The sequence below is a fragment of the Haemaphysalis longicornis genome, unplaced genomic scaffold, assembly GCF_048455015.1.
Source record: "Haemaphysalis longicornis isolate Haplotype H1 unplaced genomic scaffold, Haemaphysalis longicornis Haplotype H1 scaffold_3, whole genome shotgun sequence".
Classification (NCBI taxonomy): domain Eukaryota; kingdom Metazoa; phylum Arthropoda; class Arachnida; order Ixodida; family Ixodidae; genus Haemaphysalis; species Haemaphysalis longicornis.
This window is the reverse complement of record NW_027526335.1, coordinates 129963147-129988166: the sequence shown is the minus strand read 5'-3', so window position 1 is coordinate 129988166 and position 25020 is coordinate 129963147. Positions and strand designations below refer to the sequence as shown.

Here is a 25020-nt window from a genome sequence, read left to right as displayed (position 1 = left end):
AGGGGTGTAATTAACGTTAAAACATCGTTTAAAGAGGTGCTTTTTTTGTGTTTCGCTAGGGTGTAATGGTGTTTTAAACGACAAAACACCTTAAGGGGTGTTTTGCTGTGTCTTTTTTTCGAAGGTGTAAGGGTTTTACTTACAGTGACTTACACCCGTAAGGGTGTAAATCATTTTACAGTGCAAGGCATGGGTGTGTTCATATTTGTTTTGCTTTTTACATTACGCTGGTTGTTAGTTGAATACTTTCGTCATAATCTTTCGTCACATCGTCATCATCCACAACAAATTAGGTAGCTCTCGTCTTCCATTCGCTTCGGAGAGTGCTGATTTTACCGTATGAACGGTGCACTATGATATCTGTTTCTTTTAACCAGCTTTTCTGGACCATTACTCGATCCGAAATCACGTGCATAGCATTACATCGAACGGCGTAGCTTATTCTGGATAGGCTCGGCCTTGCGCCAATAAACTCAAACCATCATCATATTCTGGATAGGCCTCACAGGACAGTTGTTTCTTTAGCACAGCGACCCCAAATATCTATACCCTGTATACCTTAAATTTAGGGCGGCTCTTTGCTCTTTACACACACCGATATTTCATTCCGTGACGCTTTGCGCGCTTCGCGCCTGCTGTCCCACTTGTTTAACAACTGAGCTCGAAAAATAGACGCAGGGCACACGAAGCGCTCGAGGACGAGCGCTGCGTGCGTCCTGTGCCGATTGTTCGCGCTCATTTTTAAAAGAATCATGAGTCAACTCGCCCGACAGCAAGTGTTATTATGCTGACCCACTGTGGGTGCAGGTAGGAACTGCGTCTGTGACTTCGGGCTGAGTATCGCCGATCCGTGTATTTACAGCACCGTTGAAGCACATACGTGTAACTTGGTCGTCACGGAGTCCCTTGAAAGATACATGCCTCTCTATATACGGTGTTTTTTCTCCCTTTAAGTCGCGCGTACAAAGCCATAGAGATTACTTATGATTCTGAACAAGGGCGTCCGCAACGCAGTTTCGGCCGAGCCCAGTACACAGCCGCTCCCATGCTGTTCGCTACAAGTATATACCCCGGGACAGCCAGCTCCTCATGTGCCGCGTGCATTCCTGCGAGAGGCATTACGCGGCCGCGGAACACGGAGGAACGCGGCGGCATTTGCAACGGCGATGCGTCGTCGTTTATGTAACGAGCGTGCGTTTGCGCGGCGATCGCCTTGCGCCGGGACAAGTGTGGTGACGTCCATCAAACGCGGGCGGTCGGGATTACTCTGCGCTCGCGGGCTGCGTCGGTGGCCCTGTCGGTGCCGTGATGGATGATGCCGCCGCCGCAGCGACGGCAGCGGCGCGAATTGAGTTGCCGTGTGGCGACGCTGGCACACACCGCGCAGTCTGGGTCGTCCCGTGGTCGCGCTGTTTCTGTGCAACTTTTCCGAGTCTGGAATATGCACGAGCGTCGGTGCCCGGATCGCGAACACCCGAATCCTATATGGATGGTAGCGCTTGGAATACTTCGTTGATTCGAAAATACCCCTGTTTCTTTATAAGCGATACTTTATTAAAAGTGAGGTATGACGTGGTATCTGCGTGCTGCAGAGGGGACCATGAATCGTTTCGAATAAAGCGGTTTCGTTAACGTGGCTTTGATCTGCGAGATTATTCGAAAATTCGCCTATTTCGTAACCACCGGTATTTCGTTAAAATCGAGTATGAAGCGCGGGGGGTTGCACGGAACGTTTAAAATACAGCGGGTTTTCGAATAAATTGATTTCGTTGTAACTATTCGAAAAATTTCCAATGAACGGTCGGGGGCCACAAAGACGCGAAAAGGCTAGCTTTGTGCCGATGCTCGCGTGGGAAGACGTTTTATCAACGTTATACATTCCAGATAGCAAGCGAACAAATAAAATATCCGTACGTGCAGTCCCACGCACTTCATGATGCATAACTGTCATCATCATCATAGCTTTGACGTGAGGAGCAGGATCATGATGGATTCCTTCATTATGTATCAGGGGTGTGTTAGGAATACATCTTTTACCTTCCATCACATTTTAAGTCTTACCAAATCCTTGCCAAGGGGAATTGGCGATGATTTTTTTTTTTTTTACCGCCCGCTTCACGGTCAGCGGAGAAAAATAATTTTCTGGCATAGAGATGCCTGCCGAACGTGGAGTATGATGGACGCTTTGTATGAATTTAGGGACGAAGCCCCTTAGAAGCTCGGGCTGTTGGCGTCTCGTGTCGTCGTCGTAACCGTCGTCTCATGTAGTCACGGTACTAAAACACCGGGGCACTCGATCGTTTACCCCTCGCGCTAGAGAGCTTCGTACCTCAAAGACACGAGAAATTTACAGCAAAGCTGTATACGTCTGTCCCCCAACGGTTTCATCTCCGTTGACAAAAACACCAAGGCGCCAAGAATATACTTATACACTGCATGCGACGCCCCTCCCCAAATTTCATGTTAGTGGAGATGGCCCGAGATTTTTTTTTTAATACATTGCTACCTATTTTTGCGAAGGTTGTAGGGCAGTTTTCTTGCGTTTTCTTTTCTTCTGTTTGGAAGGAGTGTTTCGTACTGCTCACTGGGAACAACTTGAGCTTTTTTGTTATTGTTTAGCGTACTGAAGTTGGGCCGAAACTTTTTTTTTCTTGCTTCCCTTTTAACTCCCTTGTTTTACTCGTGGTAGTTTCACTGTTTTATTGTTAGTCGTGTTTTAGTTTTGGCTTGTTCGGGATATCCGCAGGCAGCGTTAACACTTACCTGTTCCTGCCATGCTGCAAATACGAAACGCTATCTGAACGAGGGTACGAACACCGATCGCGATCGAATTTTTGATAGTGGGTTATCATTTCACTTCAGAGCATTTATACGTCGAAGCTAAACTTGAACTATCAGGCGCGTCGTAGTAGAAGGCTTCGGATTAATTTCGGCCACCCGGGGGCGTATAGGCGTTTCCTAGTCAGCACAGCCAAGCGACGCATGGCGCCATCTAGGGGCTTGTTTGAAGCTATGTCCACGTGCATGTGGCCCTCAATTTAATCGCTCAGAACCGTTTTCTCTCGTGGTGTAGTAGTTCCGCTCCTGCGAAGCAGACATCCTAACCCGGGTTCAAATCCCGTTACCGCTTTTTTTTTTCGTTTTTAATGGTTTGTCATATCTGAATATTAACATTTTCTATCACGCATATAATCTATTTATGACATCTTTATGCATTATAAATGGTATTCCGGGTATTTTTTTGCCTTTTGGTCAGTTTCAGCTACTGCTTCTTGAACGTTTTTGCGGGTTTTCTCTTTTTAGGTCAGTTTCGGCGATTTCTGTTGAATATTAGATGCGACGGCATCTCATTCACTCGCCTTGTCCCTCCATACGCCGTTGTCGTTGTCCGTCCACACCCCTCCCCCATTCTCCTCGCCGCGCGAGCTGCGCTCTCCTCCGCTCACCCCCTCTCCGATAGCGAACACTCTCTCGCGAGGGGCATTGGATTGGATTCGATTGGATTGGATTGGATTGGATTGGATTTGGATTCGATTGGATTAAAGTTGATTGTGTTGGATTGTGTTGCGTCATAACCGCGCCACGTTGCGTCATAGCAGCGGCAGGGGGTTCACGGCACGTTTCACACGATGGGAGAATCAACCTAACGGAAACAACGGAACCCCCTATGCGTCGCATCTACACAGGGGTTCCCGCGAGGGGAGGTGGGGGTATTTTTTTCTCTACACAGTGGCTTTCAACCATTGCAGGTCCCTTTTGGCTGATATTTATTTCAGTTCGGGTGGTTTTGTAGCTTTAGGTACGTTTATGCTGTGATATAAACCCCATAAGCAAGCTAAGGTGACGGCTGGCTGTACTGACTAGGAAACGCATATACGCCACCTGGGGATCTTAACGTGCGCTGAAATCTCGAAACACAGTTGTTTTTTTGTTGTTTTTTTTTTACTTCCACAACCGCGACTGAGAGTGAACCCGCGTCCTTGGGCTCAGCAGCACAACGCCTTAGCCACTCGGTGGCGGGTAGTCACTTCAGAGAATCAATCAAGCGCTATCTCATCGAGGACAAGCCCCGTGCAGTGGCGACCATTGTGCTGTTCCCTCACTGTTTGCCCTTGAAGCGCCGCCAAATCGCAGAGATCACCTCGTGGAGCGTTATTACGACACAACGGCTGATTATAAACGGCCGAAAAGGGCTGATAACGAAGACGCAAAGGAGGGGGGGGGGGGGGTAAAGTAGCATTGTCATGGCCTCATAAATCTAATTTCCGACAAAATATAACTGCCTGCTTTTCTATGTAAATATTGATGACCGAGTGAAAATGGAACATGGACGACACTACAGCGCAAAGTATCAGGGTGGCTGTATCAGTGGTTCGTCTATACTTTTAATGGCGGAAGGGGTTGCCTTTCTTGGTCCACGAAGGGCGTGCAAGGACATTTTTTTTTTCTCAAGTCTTTTTCTCTCGTTCATTTTATGTCATTTATTGTTCGATATGGTAGAATGTTGCAGGTATGAACAATAAGTTTTCTGTCAGTGACCATTTTCTTGGCATTGTCCGAATGGGCTGTTTTATTTTTTTTCCCTTATCCTAATCCTTGTTTGTTTTTAGTTCAGTTGTATAGTACACCTCTACAGAATTGGCGTTTTGGAATGATTCTTTTGGGTGTATGTACATTATTTTAACCAGTTTTATGTAGTTCGCGAGCCCTTGTTTAAGCTCTGACATTCACGCTCTTTCGCGTGGGTGGCGTATGGTGTGAACGCAGTTGCGTTATTTAGCAAAATATCAACTATATATATAGCTGTTTGTTCATGAGACGCCTAACTATTGTTGCCTTCACTCCAAGGCCATCCCGTAACTCAGCTTCACCGCAATGCGCTCGAGTAACCATTTCATACCGCGAACAAAGCAAATCGGCGAGTGACAACGCCGGCGTACCATTTGACTCAAGAGTGAGAAATGTTTCCTGCGCTACTGTATCCGCTATGCCGTACGCCGTGTTTGCATTGCGTGATGTAATAGCGCAGACCGAACTTTTGAGTCAGATGGCATGGTCGACCACGTAATTCCCCGAAATTTCATTGGTGGCTTCTAGGATTGGTAAATCAAGTGCATTGCGCTGAAGCTGAACTACAGGATTGTCCTGGAGTTTTAATGCACGCGTTTAATGAGGTGCTATCCGAAAAGCTGTGTACGTATCACGCGTTCAGCCATGACCCTCTTACGACGCGATTGTTCAAATTTTCCGCGAGCTGAGGCGGTTAAACACGGCGGCTTCAAAGGAGCCTAAGTGGGCATGCTGCCGCCGGTAGGCGTAACGCATACTAATGGAGATCTTTTCCGCTGTATTACCCCACACGGAAAGTGACGATCAGACAATTACGCCCTTTTTCGTGCATAGTGTTCGCTTCCCCCTGCCCTCTGTCATTACCCAATCGAAGACCTGTGCGTGTCTCCGCGAAGGCTGTATTTTTCCTTTGGTGTCAACTCCGTTCCCTCCCATGCGAGTTTTGCTGATGTCACCAGGAAGTTTAGTCCGGGAAGCGCCGAAGCGCTTGGCGGAAGTGTACCGAACTATCCGTAATCGTTAATTATCGTACCTTTAATTGATTCTGTGGAATCTCGAGCGTTTTTATAGCGAAGCTGCGCAGGGCCGTAATGGCGGGATTTTTCGTATCCGTCCGTCAGCAAAAACACACCTTCAGTGGCACATAACCAGCCTTGCAACGTTCTCTTGTAATGGACTGGCCCAAGGATTAATTAAGGCTCCACGCACCATGCTTATAAATACCATCCCCATCCAGTCGGAACTTTTCCGACATAAAATGCATGAACCACTTCCTCGTTTGACGGTTTGGAGACATCCACATTGAAGTCACCGACGACCATCACGGGATTTTGTTGATCACATTTCACTCGGGCAAATTCCCGTGCGTACAATATTTTCTGTGTCAGTTTTGGGTGATTTCGGGAATGCGTATGGGGTGAATATAAAGATTTCGAACTCTTGCTTGAGCACCGCATGCATCCCCACGGTTGGTGGCATTGCTCAATCCTCCCTGAAGGAATTTGGAGTCCAGGGTTTCTGGTGTTCGCATACAGCCTCGCTGGCCGTATACCTTCACGGGGCATAATTGCTGCCCAATATTTTGGCGTATTGTAAAATAGCCGGAAGAGGGTTTTGGTATTTATCCGCACGTCGGCACATTGTTAGACGCGTTTTTGCCTTATTCGTTGTTTACCTTGTAAATGTTTGCTCCCCCGTGGTGCAAAAGCTTTGTCAATAACAGCTTTTTCAATTTCGCAACACCGCTCTTGTAAACATTTATCTCGAAAATGCTGCCCAAATTTGTACAGCTTAACCGTATCCCAATAAGCGTGGTCGTGAAAATGGCGATACCTGTACTCGTTCACATATTTGATACCCACGTGCAACGTGCAGTCCTCAAAGACGTTTCGCTTGCGTAAAGAGGCACACCTTTGTCCCGAAATTCTCAAAAGGTAATGGATACCGTTACCCTGTGCAAAAACAGCGCTTGCTTTTCGTTGCCCTGTGCTAAAACAGAACAAAAACGAGGTCAGCGCTTGCGTGATTCGTTACCTAGAGCTTTACACTGTACAAATCGCTCGCCTTGCCTAAGGTAATTTTCTCTGACCCGTAAGGTCGCGCCGTTGTTAGGCCCTGAGTGTTACCGCTCCTTACCCTGTTTTTCCGTACTCGCTGAACATTTAAGCTCCGAGCTCGCTTCCGGGCCACTCAACCACGAAGCAAATCGCGCCTCTCGTGCAGCGGGGTATAACTCTTTGCGAAACAGTGAAGTTAACGCGCCCTTGGCCAATTTGAGCGGTGTGTCTGCCTGCAGCATGGAGAAAACCTTGAGGAGTAACTATGCGGCGCATTATTACCGCAGAGTAGGTTTGTTACGCAATAAGATTCCTGCGAAGGTCAACTGCCAGAGATATATCACGGTGGAACAGATCAGTCAGGCGTTGAAGAGGTTGAATTAGTGAGATAATACGGGGACACAGAATAGAGTTGGGTGCGAAGGCAGAAGGCAACCCGAATCATAATTGCAGTGCTTCAAGTGATGGGTTGTTTAAGAACAAACGGTGGGGCCGGGAGGTTCAAACCATGTACATGTATAGACCGGTTTCGCACTGGGGAAGTGGAGTTAAGGGGATAAAATTATGTGGGGAGGCAATAAGTAGTAGATATGAACGGAAACACGCCCACTCATAGTCCTTATATTTCGTGTAATCAGGTATCATTCAGCAAGCGAAGAAGGGCTTTTGTCGCCTTCTGTGAATTTTACGGTAGGGACCGGTGTCCTAGGATTGTCCCTACCTCGAACGGCCGATCGTTCAATCGGCTGAACTCGGTGGCAAGCACTTAAAGAACAAACAGGAAAATAGAAAACACGGACTCAGGACGACGTGCGGAAAGGACATGTTCCGCCACCATGAATCCGACATCCGCTTAGCAACTATTCGCGTTGATTGGTAATTCATATTTCTTTTTCAATGCTGCGAAAATGAGTGTCCCGTCGTACTGCCGCCTGTCCAACGGTGCGGAAGGAGTCCTTATCGCGACGTTTCTGCCAAGGCCTCGTCCTCAACGCGTACAAAACCTGGGAGTGGCCGCACGTTGGCGTCGCTCGAGCATGCGCAAAGGGACGAAGAAAGCACAGGTATACCCGTGGCGTAGCGCAAGAAAACCAACCAAATAGTGATAATAGAGGGACACAGGCTGCGTCCCCATAAAACTGGTCCGCAAAGCAGACGCGCGAAAAAATACATGTCTGGGCGTTCGTGTCAATACATTCGTTTTCCTCCCTCCCCCCGCCTTGTTCTCGACTCCCGCTGGAGTACGAGGAGTGCTTGGCCAGCGGTTGTCCACAGCTGCAAGCGCGAATATGATTGCCGGCGCGCCTGAGCGTATAGCCGATTTCGACGCTGTTTCCTCGACCGAGGCTCCGCATATCGCGCCTCTAATAAGTGTCATTATCATTGTTGCGTACGCTTCGACCAGCGCGTGTTCCCTATCGGCGGCGAGGTCGGGCCGCCTCTCTGTTTCTTTGTTGTATTGGGCGCTTTCTTGGAGCGCTGGCGTATATAACGCCTCTGAGCCGCTCGTTGTTTTTCGCCGCGCGCCAGAATTATTAAAGCGAGGTCCGAGGGCGATAGTGTGTTGCCCAACCGACGAAGCATGTGGCTGGGCGCGCTGCTGCTATTGCAAGCGTGTTCCTCGTATAGCTCGCAACCGTTAGGGTTAGGGGTGGTTTTGAATAACGCGCCACCATTGTTGTTCGCCGCGCCGAAAGTGTGAGAAGGTGCATGCGCAACGTCTGCGGCATCTAACTTGACAGAGCGCTCGCCAGAGAGTATATTTTTGTTTTCTTCAATTCCTGCTCGTATAGCTAGCTGCGGATGCGTCTTAAAACTGTGTGCCTGCCAAGATAGATAGGGTAAATAAAGGACAAAGAAAAGAAAGAGAAGCCTTCGCATGCGCTCGATGCCCGTTTTCTCCGTCTCGCCGCCATGTTTTCTTGGCTCACGATGGTTGATCGGCGAGTTGCTGCTATCTGTGGCACGCGCGCGTTGGCTCTTGGGAGCCCCGAACAATGAGCGGCCGTTTCTCCTTTTCCCCATCCCGCGCCTTGATCATTAAAGGGATGACCTTCTTGATTCATTCACTCGGCCGCGTGGGCACGCCATGTAATAGAGCCGAAGACGGCGGTAAGAAAGGTGCAGCGTCGGTGACGTCACATCCCGAGACGGGTGTCTTGTCGCCGACGCCCCCTTCCTTTTTCTAGCGGAGGCGGCGGCGGCGGCCGTGATTTCCCCGGAGTTTTCTTTTGTCCACGAGCGTCGGTAGTTATCGGGTTACTCGCATCGCCAGGCGCCTCCACATTTTGCCCCTGGCCGCTGCTGTCATAGCGGGCCGCAGCAGGCCGAATGGGCCATGACTAATGACCTGTTTGTCGTGCGCTTTTCGCCGAACGCTGAAGGAGGAGGAGGCGGAGTTTGATGAGGCTGCAACACTTCTCCCCCTATCCTCATTGGTATGCAGTGCAGCATCTTGCGAGCTATAGCTGCTCCCGCACATTGCTGCACACGCGGCGATGGCTCCGCGGCGGGAGTTTGGCGCCTCTGGGGCGATGTGGACACTCGGGAGGGCGCATGCGCGCAGCGGTGTTTGCCACCCGAGTGGCGGCGCCAAATTACTCAACTCAGTGCTTCGAGGAGTCCATTGTTTGGCTGCAAGCTATAACGCGCGTGCTACCACCTCGTTTCGGAAGATTCGATGAACTGGATCGTCAGTGCCCTTCCCGAGGTATCAAAAGAGACGCTTATGATTCAAGGTGGTGTTTAACGACATCAAAGCGGTATAAGGGGCAAATGCGCCGTTCTTTCAGATGGTGAAGGTGACAGATTGCTCCTGCGCCCAATTTGCGAACAGGCAAGGAGAAACGGTGCCGACTACCTTTACTCCTGTGTACAGGGGCCGTCATAAGTAATTAGAACAAGGCTCTGTGAATGACACAAAATATTTGTCTTACTGGCTTTACGACAGCCATTACCGGTTTACAGGTAGCTTATTCTGTTAGGGAGGGAATCCTTTAAACGCGCACCAATTGAGCCAGGCAGCTTTTGGAATAAGAAATTCCTGTAAATTTACGAGACCGTGTTCCGATTACTTTGGATGGCACCTGTACGTCGCTCCGTCTGATGTAATCAAACAACGCTGTCACGCTAACTTCGCTGATCGTTCGCATGCAACGACAACAGGTGGATGAAAGCTTGTCGGTAAAATTGCACTCGTTTGTCGAAGACCAAGCGGGAATTTCTGCGAGCATCTTTCCGGTGCCAAGAGCTGCGTTTGCACTGGGTTTCTTTTTTGTCTAGCAACTTGGCCAAGGATACATGGCCGGCACTCACTGGCTTCCTTACGCGCACAGCAAGGATTTTATACTGTGTGCGGCGAAATGCGTCTGAAGAGGGTTTCTTGTTAGTTTTCCATTGCATATGAGCGCCCTCCATTGTTTGGTGTGACACATCGCCGTTGCTGTTCTAAAGTTTTACATGCAGTTAACCCCCCGTTAAAATGAAATCATCGGTACAGAAAGTTTTCTTCTTTGTAAGCGATACTTCTTTAAAACTCCTATTATGGGCTGTCTGTATACTTTAATGGGGACCACGAAACAGTTCGGTTAAAGTGATGTTTCGTATAAAGCGATTTTGCTTACTGGCAATGGACACCGGGGTATACAGAAGCACCGTCTATAAGTGGAAGAAACACGGGCTATCTAAATTCCGCCCACTATGGCTTCCATCGTAGCGCTGTTGTTGCTTTGGTGCGTTTTAACACCCTCATCTGATATAAAAGCAAATCGGTGTCTGGAGGGGAAATCAGAAGTGGGGAGGGGAGGGTGGGTGGGTGCATAATATACTGAAACGTGATGTAAACGCTAGCCGCGTTTTGTAGGCAGAGTAACACGGGCCAAAAGTAGACGTTCCGATTTGGCTTCGCAGAGCGTTGCTTCGGTTTAGTTTGCGGAAACAGGTAACCTGCATAGAACGTAAAAGGTAAAATAACGGCAGGATTTTTATACAAATATAGACAGAAGTCATTGCACACTGAAAACATTCCAGAACGATGTCATTCTTTGAGCGACGAACCATATATCAAAGTGGGCGCTTCCATCACCAGTCAATTGTACAGCTCTGAATGAATTCGCGGCAGTGGAGTGGGCGCATTTATCAAACAACAAAAAAAAAAAAGGTTGTAAATGTTTGCTGGGCAGTGTAACTACAGCTGTCGCTGGAGTTCACAACTCACATTTCCCATCGCTAGGTGTCACTTCCGAGGCACCAGGACTCGTTAAGCTTCATACCGCCACATTTCATTGTTGCTTTTTTTACACTGATATTGTAATGTATGTTTGAACGCCCTCATATTACTTGCATTAGTCGGCCAGTCCACCAGAAGGATAGGTGCATTGTAATGTACTGTTCGCAACAGAAAGCGTTATTAGTTATTTTTCTTTCGTCAAACTGACGCTGTAGAACTCTTTTTCATGATGTCATTCTAAAGTTGGCTTTTCATCATTATGACAATGCTTGCTGTGGAGTACCCTTTACAGGCTACTGGGATCACAGTGCGGATGCCGCGAAGTCCTAGTAAAGCCTCATATACAGTTCTCAAGAAGGGTTCTGTCCAAATACGCTTCATCTTGCCATTCGTTTACTACATTCGCAGTCGAATCACAAGCGTACTTGTGTGCTTCGTTCTTGCATAATGACACTTCTCGAGAACATTTTTCAGCTCCATTCAGCCCACTGTTAGCGCATTCCTGGCCGTGCGCCGGCCGATACATCCTCTCAGGCACGAAATCTGTCCAGCACGATGAACAAACAGTCCGCGATGGCTTCCGTGCGCTCAACCAGTTCCGCTAATAGCGCAACAATAACGTGCCCCGCATCTCGGCGCTCTCGAGTCCCTGTGTCATTAACAGGATGGAAGAAGCTGGACGACCGTAATGGCTCACGATCGAATTAACGTGATGACAGGATCGAACGTGTGTGCAAAAGCCCCTACGTCGCGCGGAACTCGCCACTTTTCTTGCTATTCTAACCCGCACGACGACGTATAAATATTTCCGAAGATTGTTGCACAGTCGCCGGTGCTCGGAGGAGAGCTCGGACACGCATCGAGCTGCCGCAATTACGACGGGCAGAAATTGGCCTGCGTGTAACCCTCGGCGAGACAGTCTTCTTCACCAGCCATCTTCTGCTCGACTGCACGAACACTGCAACCGTGCTGGCTTGCGGCGATGCAACGCGTCTTCGCGACGACGCGGCTAGTTTATATGTATCGACTTCCTTCCCGTCCCTGGCGCATTCGCTCGTTCGGACGGTGACGGGGCAGTGTTGGAAAGCCCTCCCTCGGGGCGACTCGTAATAACAGGAGTGGCGCCGAAGTCGTTAGGGCCCTTAGATAGACTCGCTTCTCCAAGACCCGCGCTTGTGCCTTGGAACAATAACGAGGCGCGGGTAAGAACAAAGTGGTTCTCCTCGCGGGCCCCTACATTTGCAGGTGGTGGTAGCCTTGAAGAAGAAACCCTCCCCGCGCGTTTTTCTTCGCGTCGGTGGAGTGGTGTCCCCCTTATTTTTCTTGCCCCGCCGAGTACGAGCCAGGCCTGTTGTTCTCCGTCGCCACTGCGTGTACCTGCCATCCCGAGGGGCCCACCGAAGCGCGCAGTGTAATGAAGGAAGGAAAATTGGATCTGATAATCGAGAGGAAAAGGACGGGGAGGGATTCCTTTAAAAGCGTTCGCGCGCCGAGCCCGACATTGTTCTCCGGGGCGCCGCTCCCCTCGGCGGTGGTGGTGGCAGCGAGATGAGGGGGAGACCCATCGGCGGGCCCTGACCAGACGCCGGTCGGTTCTATATCTTCTTTGCATGCCATCGCTCGCCGAGGAAGCAGAAGGACCTACAGGGCGTTGTTCAATTTTCGTGTCTCTCCTTATCTTAGTTATTTTCTTCCCCCTCCACACGCCCTGCCCTGCTCTGCGGCGCTCTCTCGGCAGCTTGTTTTCTCTCATCGTCTCTGGAGGAGCCCGGCTATCTGGTCGCCGTCCCTTTTGTTCTTTTCCGTTGCCGAGCAGCGGGTCAGAAATAATGCCCGGCGCGCCACCGGGCCTGGCCGGCTTCTGCTGCTGCCGTGTTCAGCGGCCGCGGCTGCTGCTGCGCGCGGGCACACATTGTGCGGAGATCGGTCTTGGGAGAGAGAATAATCACCGGGGCTTCGGAAGACTGTCGAAGGAGTGGCGCTGGGGCGCATTTCTCGGCCCGCTCACTTTCTCATTCTTTCTTCTTCTTACCAGACCGGCGACGTGGAGAGGAACAACGAGGAGGTGCGTAGCGCGAGCGGCGGCAGCAGCGAGATCGGCGGCGCAACGCCGTACCATTATACGCGCCGCCGAAGACAGCTACGGGCCGTTTAATAATGAAAGGACGTCGAGGCGGGCTCGCCGTGTGCTGCGCGGACAATCCCCGTCGATGATGAGCCGGCGTCGGGAACACCTTTTGGGCCGGGCGCGAAGCGAAGTAGCCGCCGTCTATACTACTACATGCCCCGCGGGTACTCCTGTGTGTAGGATCGCTCGTTTGGCGCGGACCGTGGTGGCGCCCGTAAGCGAGGACAGAAGTAAAAAGAACAAGTAAGCTCTCTGGCGGGCTGTTCGAGGACTACGCTGCGGAACACCGTCTCCTGAGATAACCGCGCCGTGCCTGGGATGTACTCCGCCAACTCGAACCGAGACACCACCACTAGTACAACGAGGTTCTCGGCGCTACCGGTCTTGGACTGCGAGAGCGAGCGGGGGAAAAGAGTAATTAGAGGTCGGCGAAGGGAGTGGCCAATATGGGACGCGGGCTGGACGGGCCATTCTCACCTAGTTCTGACCGCGCGGGCGTTCTGCTCGCGCAGTATATCTCTTCCCCGCCGCTACAGCCAGTGGGCGAAATGACTGGCTTTCGAAAACGCATACGGCGCTCTGCGAGTAGTGTTTGGATCATTTCTCCGTTATGTACTGCGCGTACGGCCCAGCGAGTTCTCGAAAGAAAGGCTCCCCTGCCTCTCCTCGTGCGCGCGCTCGAGGCGCGGAGGACCTCTTGTCTCGCGGAAGATCTCTCTTCTGACTTGGTCCTAATCGGGCCGCGTATCACCTCTTCCAAGTCGTCGGGTGTCTGTAGCGTTGCGCGCGTGAACGGTATACAACGCGTACGAGCGCGTGTGTTGTCGATTGTTATTCAAGAGCAACGCACACGTGCCCATGTACACCGCGCCTGTTTTGTTTTTGTTTTTTTTTTCCTTTGGCCATTTCGTGATTGAAGCTGCAACCGCAGGGCTAGCGCTCTTTGCTTTCTGCGCACGGCTCGACGCGTAGGTTTGGGCGCGTAGGTTGTAATGGAAGGGGTAGCGTGCGCCCGGTGGCGTGCTTTCGACACCGCGCGCTCCTGACCAATTTGCGCTCGCAAACGACGCGTTGAAAGTTGAGATTGTCGGATTGGGAACGTAAAATTGGCGGAGAAAGCATAGCGGGAAAGTGTGCCTTCGATGGTTATAGCCCGTGCCTTGAGCGTATGCGAAAGTTTCTGGTCATGGTTGCGCTAAACCGTACGCTGAATGCTTTGGCGTATTTTACTGATTTCAATTCTGGCTGGTTCCATGAACATTTAGCTTGTTTGGAATTTCGCAAGGAGCGGTTTATCTGCGTCGTGGTTTTGTGAGCTTCGCTGTGATTAATAAGGTTTGATAAAACGTGCATCGCACGCTTCGCACCATTTTCGCTTTCCAGTTCCGTGATCCACTTCCATGAACGTGGATTCACGCAAGTGTTGTACATTTAACTGATGGTGTTCCCGGCACCATGGTCAGTGCAAAGTAAGTTAGCCTACAAATCTGGGGGCACCGTTGTTATGGCAGCGTCGAAGGCCAGGGCGTTGATTTCTGCACAACAGTGCGTACGGTATTTACAAAACAAACAAACAAAGAAGGCATGAGAGGTTGCATTGTCTGCTTGCGACGTTTTGACATTCGCTGAAACGGCAAGCTCTCTCATTTCATGTAGCTTCCTCACATCCGGCCCAAAATCACGTTTCGCATTTCTCCGCACGATTGGCTAATGGCTAGGATTGGCTAGTGCTGATGGCCAGACTTAGGCGCGGTTACTCTACACTACTTCTTCATCTAAGAAGTACCGTATTTTCGCGCGTATAACCCGCACCAAAAAGGCGAAAATTTCAGTGTGAAAGTAGGGGGGCGGAAATACACGGGGTATTTTCTTTAGTGCAGCTTCACGGCAATGCGCGTTGTGCCGTGAAGATTACCTTGTGTACAACAATGAGGACTGCGGCTAAAGTGATAGCTCTAGCGAGAGCAGTGACACTGAGTGAATTGTAGTTTTTGCCGTGCAGGCGGTGTATTCTACTTGCTAAATATACGCTTTTTCTGTCTACGTAGTATGTGATCTGTTGCTTGAGCAGTATCTTTGGTGCAGCCTTTCCTGTATCAAATGTGCGGGGAATACGCGAGGATTTTTTCTTTTCTTTTCGGGTGGGCTGAAAGCGGGGGTGCGGATTATATGCAGGAGCGGGTTTTACGCGCGAAAATACAGTAGATCGTAAGGTGGAAAACCGTTCCCCTTCCACTCTGTGGGCGAATTTTGGATGGCCGGCGACGCTGGGCGTATTGCAAAGTGTGCACAAAACAATATACGTTTGTTTGTAATTTGTGGCTTCCTAGCTAATGAGCTGAATTAAACTTAAAGAGGACTACAGTTTTGCACTAGCTGACAAACATGGACCTGTGCGTTTTCTCCCGCGTAGTAACCATCTTACTGTATGTGTCACACACCAATCCACAGCGCTCGACTACGTAGGACTGCAGTCAGTTCTTATCGGACTCTGAGTCGTCCACGTTTAAATCTCCCGCCGATACAACGGGCATGTCGTCGATGAGCGCGTGAAGCCTGACTGGGCATTCACGTATAAATGGGGAACCGGTGTGGCGCGCGTGCTTGTATGGGAAAGGCACCGGCCAAAACGTCGCTCCGGAAGCACTTCAGTAAAGTGACACGAAGCACTTCCTCTGGAGACAAAAAACTTCCCTTCTACGCCGATTTGTCTGCACACGCTAGATGAGGAAACCGGAACATTTAGAGCTTCGTCGTAAAAAAAAAAAAAAAAGGAAAAGGTGTTGGGATGGGAAGGCAGTACACCACAGTCCACGGCAGGAGGAGGAGGGAGACGCGAAAGAAGATTTTCACGCAGTCAGCCCCTTTGTCGCCTTTCCCGGCGTGCCACCATTTATATCGCGCCACTGCTTGTCATCTTCGCGTCTGTGTATCTCGCGCGCAGTGATGCTGCACGCTCCGATTGCGCGACGGTGGTTTGCGTCATATTAACTCTGTCCAGTGCGTGCGCGTTTTGACATAATTGGATTGCGCGTCCGTATAGTATCAGCGCCGAGTTCCCGCAGGCGTCAGCACTTGTCGGCCGGGATCGCTGAACTTTCGCGCCGCGGCGCACAATTATCGCCTCTCCGACGCGTCCTCGTGTTTCGGCCCGTCTCGGAGAACAGATGCGCGCCGTTAATTAAGGCCTTCCCCCGCCGAGTTAATCTGTGGGTCCTTGTCGCGGCACCACCACACCCTCGCGTTAACTGGCACTGATAACGCCCGTGTGTGGCGGGGCTCCTTATCTAAACGGCTCGTGATTGCTCCGCTCGGGTGGAGTTGGCGTGCCGAAAACTCCGCGAGCAGTCCTCGTGGAGCTGCGCTGGTTAGCTTGTGGCTTTTATTATATTCAGTATCATCTCGCCTTCGGCCCAACAGACGAAATCTGTAGAATGTCGTGCTGTTGAGGCTTAACTTAACACGTGTGAGAGTAGTCCCATAGACGCAGCCGGTGACCGTCCTTGGAATATTCTTTTGGAAGGGCAAACGGAGAGGATGTCGGCTGGCAGCTATACCCGGGGAGGGGAGAAGGGGGGGGGGCAATTCGTCTCAAGGAAAAGTTGATTTCCATTCAGTGGCAGCAGTACAAGCAACGCATTTGGGCTCCTTCATTTCGATCCATTTCTCTTCGCCCTTTGTGGTTTGTCCGTTGTATATGTTCGCCCGGTGCATGTGCGGTTAGGAACGACGCGTACACACGAAGAAGCAACGGCATCAGATTCTTTCGTTGCGTTGAAGCGAAAGCGCGTCAAGCTAACTGGAGCTGTTGCGGTGCTGCCCAGTGCGCATTCCCATGCTGCATCGCGACGGCGTGGTGCAGCAAGAATATCCTCTTTTATCGCCCACGACGGCTACATAGTTCGCAGATGAGAACAAAAGCAAAGTACTCCAACCAGTAGCTTTAAAAAAAGTGGTAACCCTACTCGGCTTGTTAACCTGGGGTGACTGTAACTGACCATGGGATGACTGTAACGGACTGTAACGGACCACTCGTACAGCCCACTTTCACACGTCGCAGGTTATTGCTAAACACGGCCGATTGCCTTGTGCTGCCCATTGTCGATATACTTTCAACAGCGTTTATCATATAAAATGCAACGCACTAGTAGAAAACTTCGAGCACACAACCACCTCTTAGCGAAAACAAACGAACAAAACCCATGGAAAGCAACTTCATAACGCCCATAAAAATAACTTCTTAATAAAGAATCCATAATTGAAAAATGCGCAGCTGTTACTGATTGAAGAATAACTGACAATCCTAATAAATGATATTTAAAAAAAAAACATGCATTATCGGGCCTATTTTATGCTACGAAAACACTGCAAAACATTTTTACCATCCCCTTTAGCACCAACGTGGTAAGAGCGTCTCGACAGCGCAAGATGAATTTTCTCAATCAAGCTGCGCGAACTTGTGCAATACCGTACTTGAAAGCCTAGATTTTTAAGAACATTTTTAAAATTTTCCTGTATCGGTACGCTCCAGAGATGGTGACACCAACCCCAGTGAAGACACGCTTGTCCATCATAGAATCTGGCGGCGCTTACGCGCCGTGCATCAATTTGTTCGGCGCACGGAAACTTGCGTGGAGCAAAAGCCATCTGTAATTTTCTTACACATCTTCTTTTTTGTTCTCATTGGGCTGGTGCAGTTATAATGCGTACCACCGGAGCATCATCCTCGCACTTGCTCTATGCCGTTTCCGAAACTTCGCTGTTTTGTGTGGCGCAGCCGCGATTACATTCCCATCGTGCACCAGTCTCCGTCGTTCCGCGATGCGCTCCTGAAACTCCACGCGCGCCGGGCACGTTTTGTTAGTCGCGAGAGTTGTAATTGGGTTAGGCTTCAGGTTTTATGCTCCGTAACAATATCCCCCGACGCGCGGGTTCCACCGATTCGGTATAGTGGAGGAGAAATATTGGGAGTACGTGACTTTGAACGGTGCTGTCCCCCTTCCACTGCTGCGGATGCGTGTGCATGTTCGCGCAACCTATATGCTAAGAGCTTATAAGCATGGAGCGTGTGTATTGCGCGAGCCAGGTAAACCTGCACGCTGTTTGCGAGCACGCGCGCGTCGCGAGTTTCGTGGTGCAATATCTCTTGTCTCCTTTTTTTCTACTGCGTTCATTTTTTTTTTATTAGAGGATCTGGGTGTGGTTTTATGTGAGGCTTTAGGCGGTGAACAAAAGTGGCAGAATGAAGCCCCGTTCGTTAGCTTTGTGCGAGCTTCTCTCTGTCATGCGTCGTTGCCCATAACTAGTATGATAATTCGCATTTGCAGTTTGCTCCTAAATTACCTCTCTTTTGTGCTTTTTGCGGCGAAAGCAAACTTTTCCCCGTGTTATTCCCTCGCTCGTGCTGTCTGTAGTTTCATTCGACGTTATATCACAGGATTTCTGCCACTTTGCGTGCGCGAACTGTAATACACAACCTGCGACGTTTATAGTTTTCGCTTTGGCGGGTAGAGGATACTTTCGCTGAACTGGGCTGGCCTACAGCGTGCCCTCGCATTTGATATTCATTACACCTTACCATTATATATCCAAAATGTACAGGTAATTTCTATTCATTCGTATTTCATTTAAAAGTAATATGGGCAGCGGCTCTTAACGTTGGAACGATTTTGTTTTGTTCGTTTCTTCCGCTGTGAAATCCTCTCCTCAACAATAATTTTTTTCGTAAGGACGGGTGCTGTCCGGAACGCCTGTGCAACAGCAGTATTAAACGAGAACTACTACCCTTTCCTGCGAGCGAATGAACACATCCGATCGCGGCGTGCACGCTCGCAAGCATGGTCCCCGTCCTTTTCCGCGCCCCTCCACAAACTCGCCGGCGCGACATGCATATAGGGGCTATCTTTCATTCCGAATGCGTGAGGAAATGGTAATTAACTTGATTTTTCAGCATGGCAGGGGAGAGAAAAGTTAGCAAATGCACAGTGCGTGTCTGCCTGTACACTTGCTGACGCTGCATGGGTCGCACGGCTTTCAAACAAACAGCGCTAACGAGAAACTCTCGCTAGCAGGACGGAGTAGGGGCCACATTTCCTAAGTGAAAACACATTGCTGGGGCGCCGGTGCGCTCGCTTGGGCGACCACCACGTCGCCGTGCGTAGCCTTTGAAAAGCAAAGGGTGCAGAGTAGGTGCTTGCGGCACGCCAACCGTCGACGCACCGACCGCCCGGCAGCGGGCCTGCCTTTCGTTTTCCCCCACCCGAATCGCGCTCCTCGGCGAGCAATTATGAAAAGCTTCGTGGCCGGACCTTGCGTGTGTCGGCATCGCGAACCCACAAAGAAGGGGTGGCATAAGCGGTGGACGGGGCGCACGCGTTTTCTTACTGCGACACCGACGTCCGCGTCGTTTTCGTAATTTGGCGGCGACGCGGGCACGCCGTTAGCCGAGAAGCCTTTAGGCGGCGTCCCACCCCTCGCGGATGAAGTGCGTATTCGCGCAGATTACGTGCGGTCCGGCGCTAAGAGCACTTTCCCGGGCATCAGCACTTTTTGGTCAACTTGCTCGCCGCCTACGTGGCTCTTTCGTTAGCACGGGTTGTGCTTCGCCACCGTGCCTAAGTTGCGTCGAGGCCGGTTCAAAAAGTTGCGGGAGAGTACTATTTCCTTCACTAAGCGACAAGGCGCCTCCAACTTTACCGCGATTTTTTTTTTGGTTTTGTTTTGGTCACGCGTGTATAAAAGAACCTGGTCTACGACGTGGAATCGCCTTCTGCGCATCTTATTTTTTGTTTAGCTGTCGTTGTCGCGTCCACTTGATGATCGCTAATACGCACCACGCAGGGGGTGCAATATCATATACGTATCTGTGCGGACTTTAACCAAGGAAGGCCTTGACAGCGGTAGAGCAAGCGTGGAAACACGTAAGGTGTGGTCCTTCCGATTCAGCCAGTGCCTTGTTTTGAGTGCGAGAAACTGGTATGTGTTCGACGGAAATGGTCTACAGGGGCTGTCGTTTATATATTTGTCGCCGTACCTTGCTAGCGTTTTCACATACGCTGGTACCCAGCACCATTCCCGGTGCTACATCTTTTCTTGTTCAGATTTAAACTTATAAGAGACCTTATTTTCAATTTAACTGGTACTAGTAGTCCTAACTTCTTAGAGGAACAACATGCGACATATGATTTTCCGTGCGTTAGGCGTAAATAATTCAAACTTCATTCCTTCCTTCCTCCATATTTCCGGTGAATATTGCTGCATTTTACGAATGTTTTGCAATGGCGGTGATTAAACGCGTGCTCGGACCGTACTGGCGGACAGATACTAATCAGTTCATTGTTCTCTTTTTCCCTCTCTGCCTCTGCTGCAGGAGCATGTCGTCTAAGCGCAAGAGTCCGCCCACCAAGCTGTCGACGGACGAGCTTCGGAGCGAGGAAGAGCAAGAGGAGGACGGCGCTCTGGGCGAGGGGGCTGACGATGAGGAAGACGAGGAAGAGGACGACGACGACGCCGCCTCGCGGCTCAGGCTCGCCGCCGCAGGCTGCGATGGCGACGCGCTGCTGTCCGGCTCGGCGCTCATGGGGGGCCCCCCGGAGCAGCTCATGGAGGAAGACGATGATGAGGTGGCCGAGGACGAGGAAGAAGAGGAGGAGGGGCGCGTCGACGAGTTCGACGAGGACTGCCGCTCCGACAGCCTCGGCTCCGACAACCTCGTCCACAGCCCCAACGGGTCAGCAACCCTGATAGCCTCCTCTGATGAACTTCTCTATCCTCTTCTTCCCTATTCACTCTTCCTCTGAATGGCCCTCTAATTAAATGCGCCGCAATATTGGCGTTTTCCAGGCGAATCAATCTGGTTGGTTGATGTTGAAAGGCTGTTTCACTCGTTACATACGTAAAAAAATTCAAGAAAAAATGCTATCTTTAAGAAATTAGGCAGCTGGTACAACGGAAGGAATCGAAAAAGAAAATACAGGAAGTGGGGCTGTTATAAGAAAGCTCGCTAGTGCTGAGGGACATAAGGTGCGATAAACGCTCAGCTTACAGGAAGGGACGAGCTGCCTTTCATCATGCGAATAACGTAGGAAGAACACAAGAGATAGGTCTATGGAAGGAACGATGTTTTCAACGTTAGAAGCATCGCAGGCTGCACGGGCGGGAGGGGGTGGGGGTGAACAATGACCACGTGAAACGTGAGCTTCCGGGTCAGTATGCAGCAAAATGGTAAAAACAAAATCGAATGTGACAAAAAAAAAGCGAGCAAGGACGAAACGGCCGGAAGCTGCCGCAGGGTTGTCTGTTTATTCAGATATGCCATAGTTTCAAGCCAGCGAAGCAGCAAATGTTTTTCGTGGGAGCTAACAAATCAAGCAGCATTGTTCGACTTAAAGCTGCGAGTAATGTGAAGGCCAGCTCGTAGATCGGCGCAAATCACTGGTTAAATTATGTCGGACAGCGGGATAGAGTTTGCAGGTCTTGACGCTTTCGCACGAGTAATATTAGTCATATAAAAACACTCAAAAATATTTTTTGATAGAAATGCGTAATGAGACCGTGATGGCTTGGACACTCTGTGGAGTGGCCAACGCATTGGTCACGTTAGAACTGGAATGCCTAGTTAAATCTCTATAATCGGTGCTACGCGCAAACAGTTTAGGACGCTTCGTTCAAGGGAGGGTTGTCATTGGCTGAGTTTGTCAATCGTTTTCTAAGCTGCCAAATGAATTGCATACAATAAGGTGGCTAACAGGAATATAGCTTTGCTCAAGCAACATGTCTGAATGCTACCGAAACCAGAGTTCGTGCAAAAATCGATATAACAATTAAATGCCTATGATCTTCGTAAACAACGCTAAGCAGTACGCGGCAGCCGCCAACAGAGTTTCGGTATTTAGACTGGAGGTGGAAACAATGGTTTCACTACAAAACAGTGCGAAACGCAGCTACAAATAAAAATGATTTATTCCTATTCTTGACTGTGTGCAGTAATAGTCAAAACCGATTTTGGCTGAAATTTGGCTGTGGCTGAATATATACACACGGGGGGGGGGGGGGGGGGCTTGCTAGCCGGCTGAGGTCTGCTATAGCATCTCTGGGATTTTGCCCATTGACCGTGCGGTCGCCCTCGCGCGTTCAGGAACGCATCGCACCACGGCAACTACATGTCCGGCGGCAGGGCGGTGGGCGCCCACGGGTCTCGGCACACGGACTCCGAGGACTCGGACGCGTACGGTCCGGGCTCGCCGGCCGAGAACCTGACCTCGTCGTCCTCTGCGGCAGTGGCGGCGGCGGCCCATCAGCAGCAACAGCAACACAGGCGCCGTCAGCCTCCGGCTGCGGCCCTGCACCATCACACGCAGCAGCGGACGCCGCCACCTCCCCCGCCGCTGCTACCCCCGTCTTCCGAAAGCGGCCGGCCGAAGAAGTCCATGGACGACGTGCTCAAGCGGCTCACCTCCAAGATGCACACGAGCGCCTCGCTGAGCGACGGCGCCGCTGGAAGGACGCCGCTCGATCACCGGTGAGTCACTGAATAAGCTTTCAGAGCATACCGCCACTAAGGCACGAAAGTATAGTGCCTAGAATATACTTATTCTAGGCACTATAACGAAAGTGAGCAACGGCGGCCATTTTGGTGTTTACCAGCGTTGCCAGGTTGCCGCTTTTACGGCCTCGCCGCTAACTTTGACCGGATCGCTTGTGAACAACACTGCTGAAGATGCTGCAAAGCGGCATCTTTGGACACGCTTCTGAGGCTGAAATGCTGCGAAGCGGGGTATCTTGAATTCGCTTTCGGAACGACGTCACTCGCGCGCAGCCGCAAAGCAGGGAGGACGAGCTAACACCGTCACAGTTGACCGACCAAAAAACATAAACAACAAATTGGCGGTGCCCATGAACCGTCGCAGTGTAAACAAATGTCACGTGATGCAAACTGACCATGGTGGTCAGTTTGATCATGGTGGCAGTCATAATCATGGGGCGGCGATCATGGTGGCAGCTCGGAACAATAAGATAACAGAGTGCCGATACTCTGCACCCTAATCAGGGGACACTAGTGTACACTGAACCCTTGTTGTAAGGGCATCGCTTTATGCGAATTCTCGCAGTGCGCGGTTTTAATGAAGTACCTCTTATAACGAAGTCAGTTTGCTGTATGGAGGACTTCAATGTAGCGAAGGTTTAATCTATTGGATTGGAAGGCGAGCTGGCACAATGTTTGCCGGGCACGGAAGCTTGATTTGGACCTCAGTTTTGGACCTTCCATTTTGAGGAAGGGATGCACGTTGAAGTATAGCTTATAATAAAATGTTTAAGCAACACGCACCGGATGATGCGTGCGGGAACTGCGCATGCGCAGCTCGCTAGACGAACACACTGCTTCAAGGGGCTGATACACGTGTACGGTGTGGGTATACGAGTTTGGAAGGAAGGTTGTGTTTTGAGAGCTCCCATTTTGCGTACCGTCCGTGTTTTGTTAGCTGGTATAAGGGAACGCACTCCTGGTCGTGCAGTATACGCGCATTGAGTGACCGCAAATGAAGCTCCTCGTTCGCTAGGAGTAGCAGCACTACTATACGGTTCGCTATCCACGAAAGATCTGAGGCACGGATTACCACGCATCTCTAATATCGACGAGTGCGTGGCTAATGTAGGAAATTGGTGTTTCGAGGTACGCAAAGTGCCTGTTTGGAGCAGCCCAGAAGTTCGTTTGAGTCTCAGTGTGGGCGCTTCTCACGAATAAGCTAATTCATTCACTGGGAAAAAAAATCCCCGTTGACTAGCTGACGAAGTAAGATCGCTGTTTCGAGAGGTAAAAGGTTCCCTTCGTGCCCACAGCATCGCTTATAATTAAAAGCTGCCGGAGTACTTCAAGTGGCGACAAAAAACAACCGCGCGCTCGTAGTGGGCACGTGCCCCGGCGTCTAAATGTCCCCGTGGGAACCGCGCGAAATATGCAGCCGGACACGCGGTCGCCACGCGAGAAAGAACGATTAGCCCTCCTCCTCCGCGGCGAAAGGACAGTGGAGGCGCAGGAGCGAGACGTGCGCAGCGTAGCGTAGCGTGTCGTCTCGGGGCCGATCTCGGCGCGTGGCCGCCGCGGGGGAGGCGCGGCGAGACAGAGCACGACCGGGGACAGCCTTTTGTGGTGCAGTGCGGCCATTGTCTCGTGACCAGATTGGCGCTCGGCGCGATCCGCGGCCGCCTTTCGCGCACGCGCGCCGGAGTCGCTGGCGCCGCGCCGACAATGCCAGGGCGGCGCTTCCCAACAATGGGCCGGGCCTCGGCGGAGAAGACAGCTTCTCAGGAGGAGGAACCGCGCGTCTCTTCCCTCCGCCAGGCGCGCCGCTGCTCCTTGGCATCCTTTTCCCCTCCTTTGTCGGCCGCTTCGCGGCGCGGCATTCCCTTCTCCGCGTCGGTAGGCGGGCTTCGAACAATGGATCCGCGCCGGTGGCGAACCGATTGTCGCCGGCGCTGCCGGCGTCGGCGTCGCCGCTTCGATTCGTCGCGCCCCGAGGACAATGGGACGGCGGACGCGCTCCTGGCCCCTCCTGCTCGCTGGGCTCTGCCTCAGAGCTCCTCGTGCGCCGTCGGCGGTGGTGTCGGGTTCTGACCGCAGTGCGCGCAGAATAGGCCGGGATAAGAGAGAGGGTGAGTTGGTGTTGGAACGAACGACATAGCGTCGGGTGATTGATCACAGTTGCGTTTGCTGCCTGTCTATGACGTGTCTTTTTATTAGTCTTTCTGTGACGTTTCTTTTTTGCTACGTAAGGCGTTTGTCTCACGCACTAATTGCTGTGATCTAATTCGATATTTGCTTCTTCTTTTGCCGGGATATCTGGAACTTGTCAAATTTTGGCTGAGGCATTCTCTGGCAACTCTTTCATACTTCAGCAAGACTCGGGGTTTTTCATATTTAAGATTTAATACCTTACAGTAACAGCCGATTTCCTGTGTGCTGCTGTAAAGCACCTTGGCTAAAATTTTGTATTCACTTCAATTTATATTCGAACTATTATTGCGTCATCGAACCCTCG

General features: G+C 50.9%; 1 protein-coding gene across 8 annotated transcripts in view; it reads left to right on the top strand.

Annotated features, from left to right (window-relative positions):
* The window catches only part of LOC144175082 (uncharacterized), a 793144-nt gene that overhangs the window by 668017 nt on the left and 100107 nt on the right, over nucleotides 1–25020 (top strand). For all 8 annotated transcript variants that reach the window (XM_077704129.1, XM_077704128.1, XM_077704130.1 and 5 more), the window contains 2 exons: nucleotides 20352–20711; nucleotides 22119–22502. In XM_077704129.1, coding sequence (XP_077560255.1) covers nucleotides 20352–20711; nucleotides 22119–22502 — 744 coding nt within the window. The remainder of the gene's footprint in view (nucleotides 1–20351; nucleotides 20712–22118; nucleotides 22503–25020) is intronic.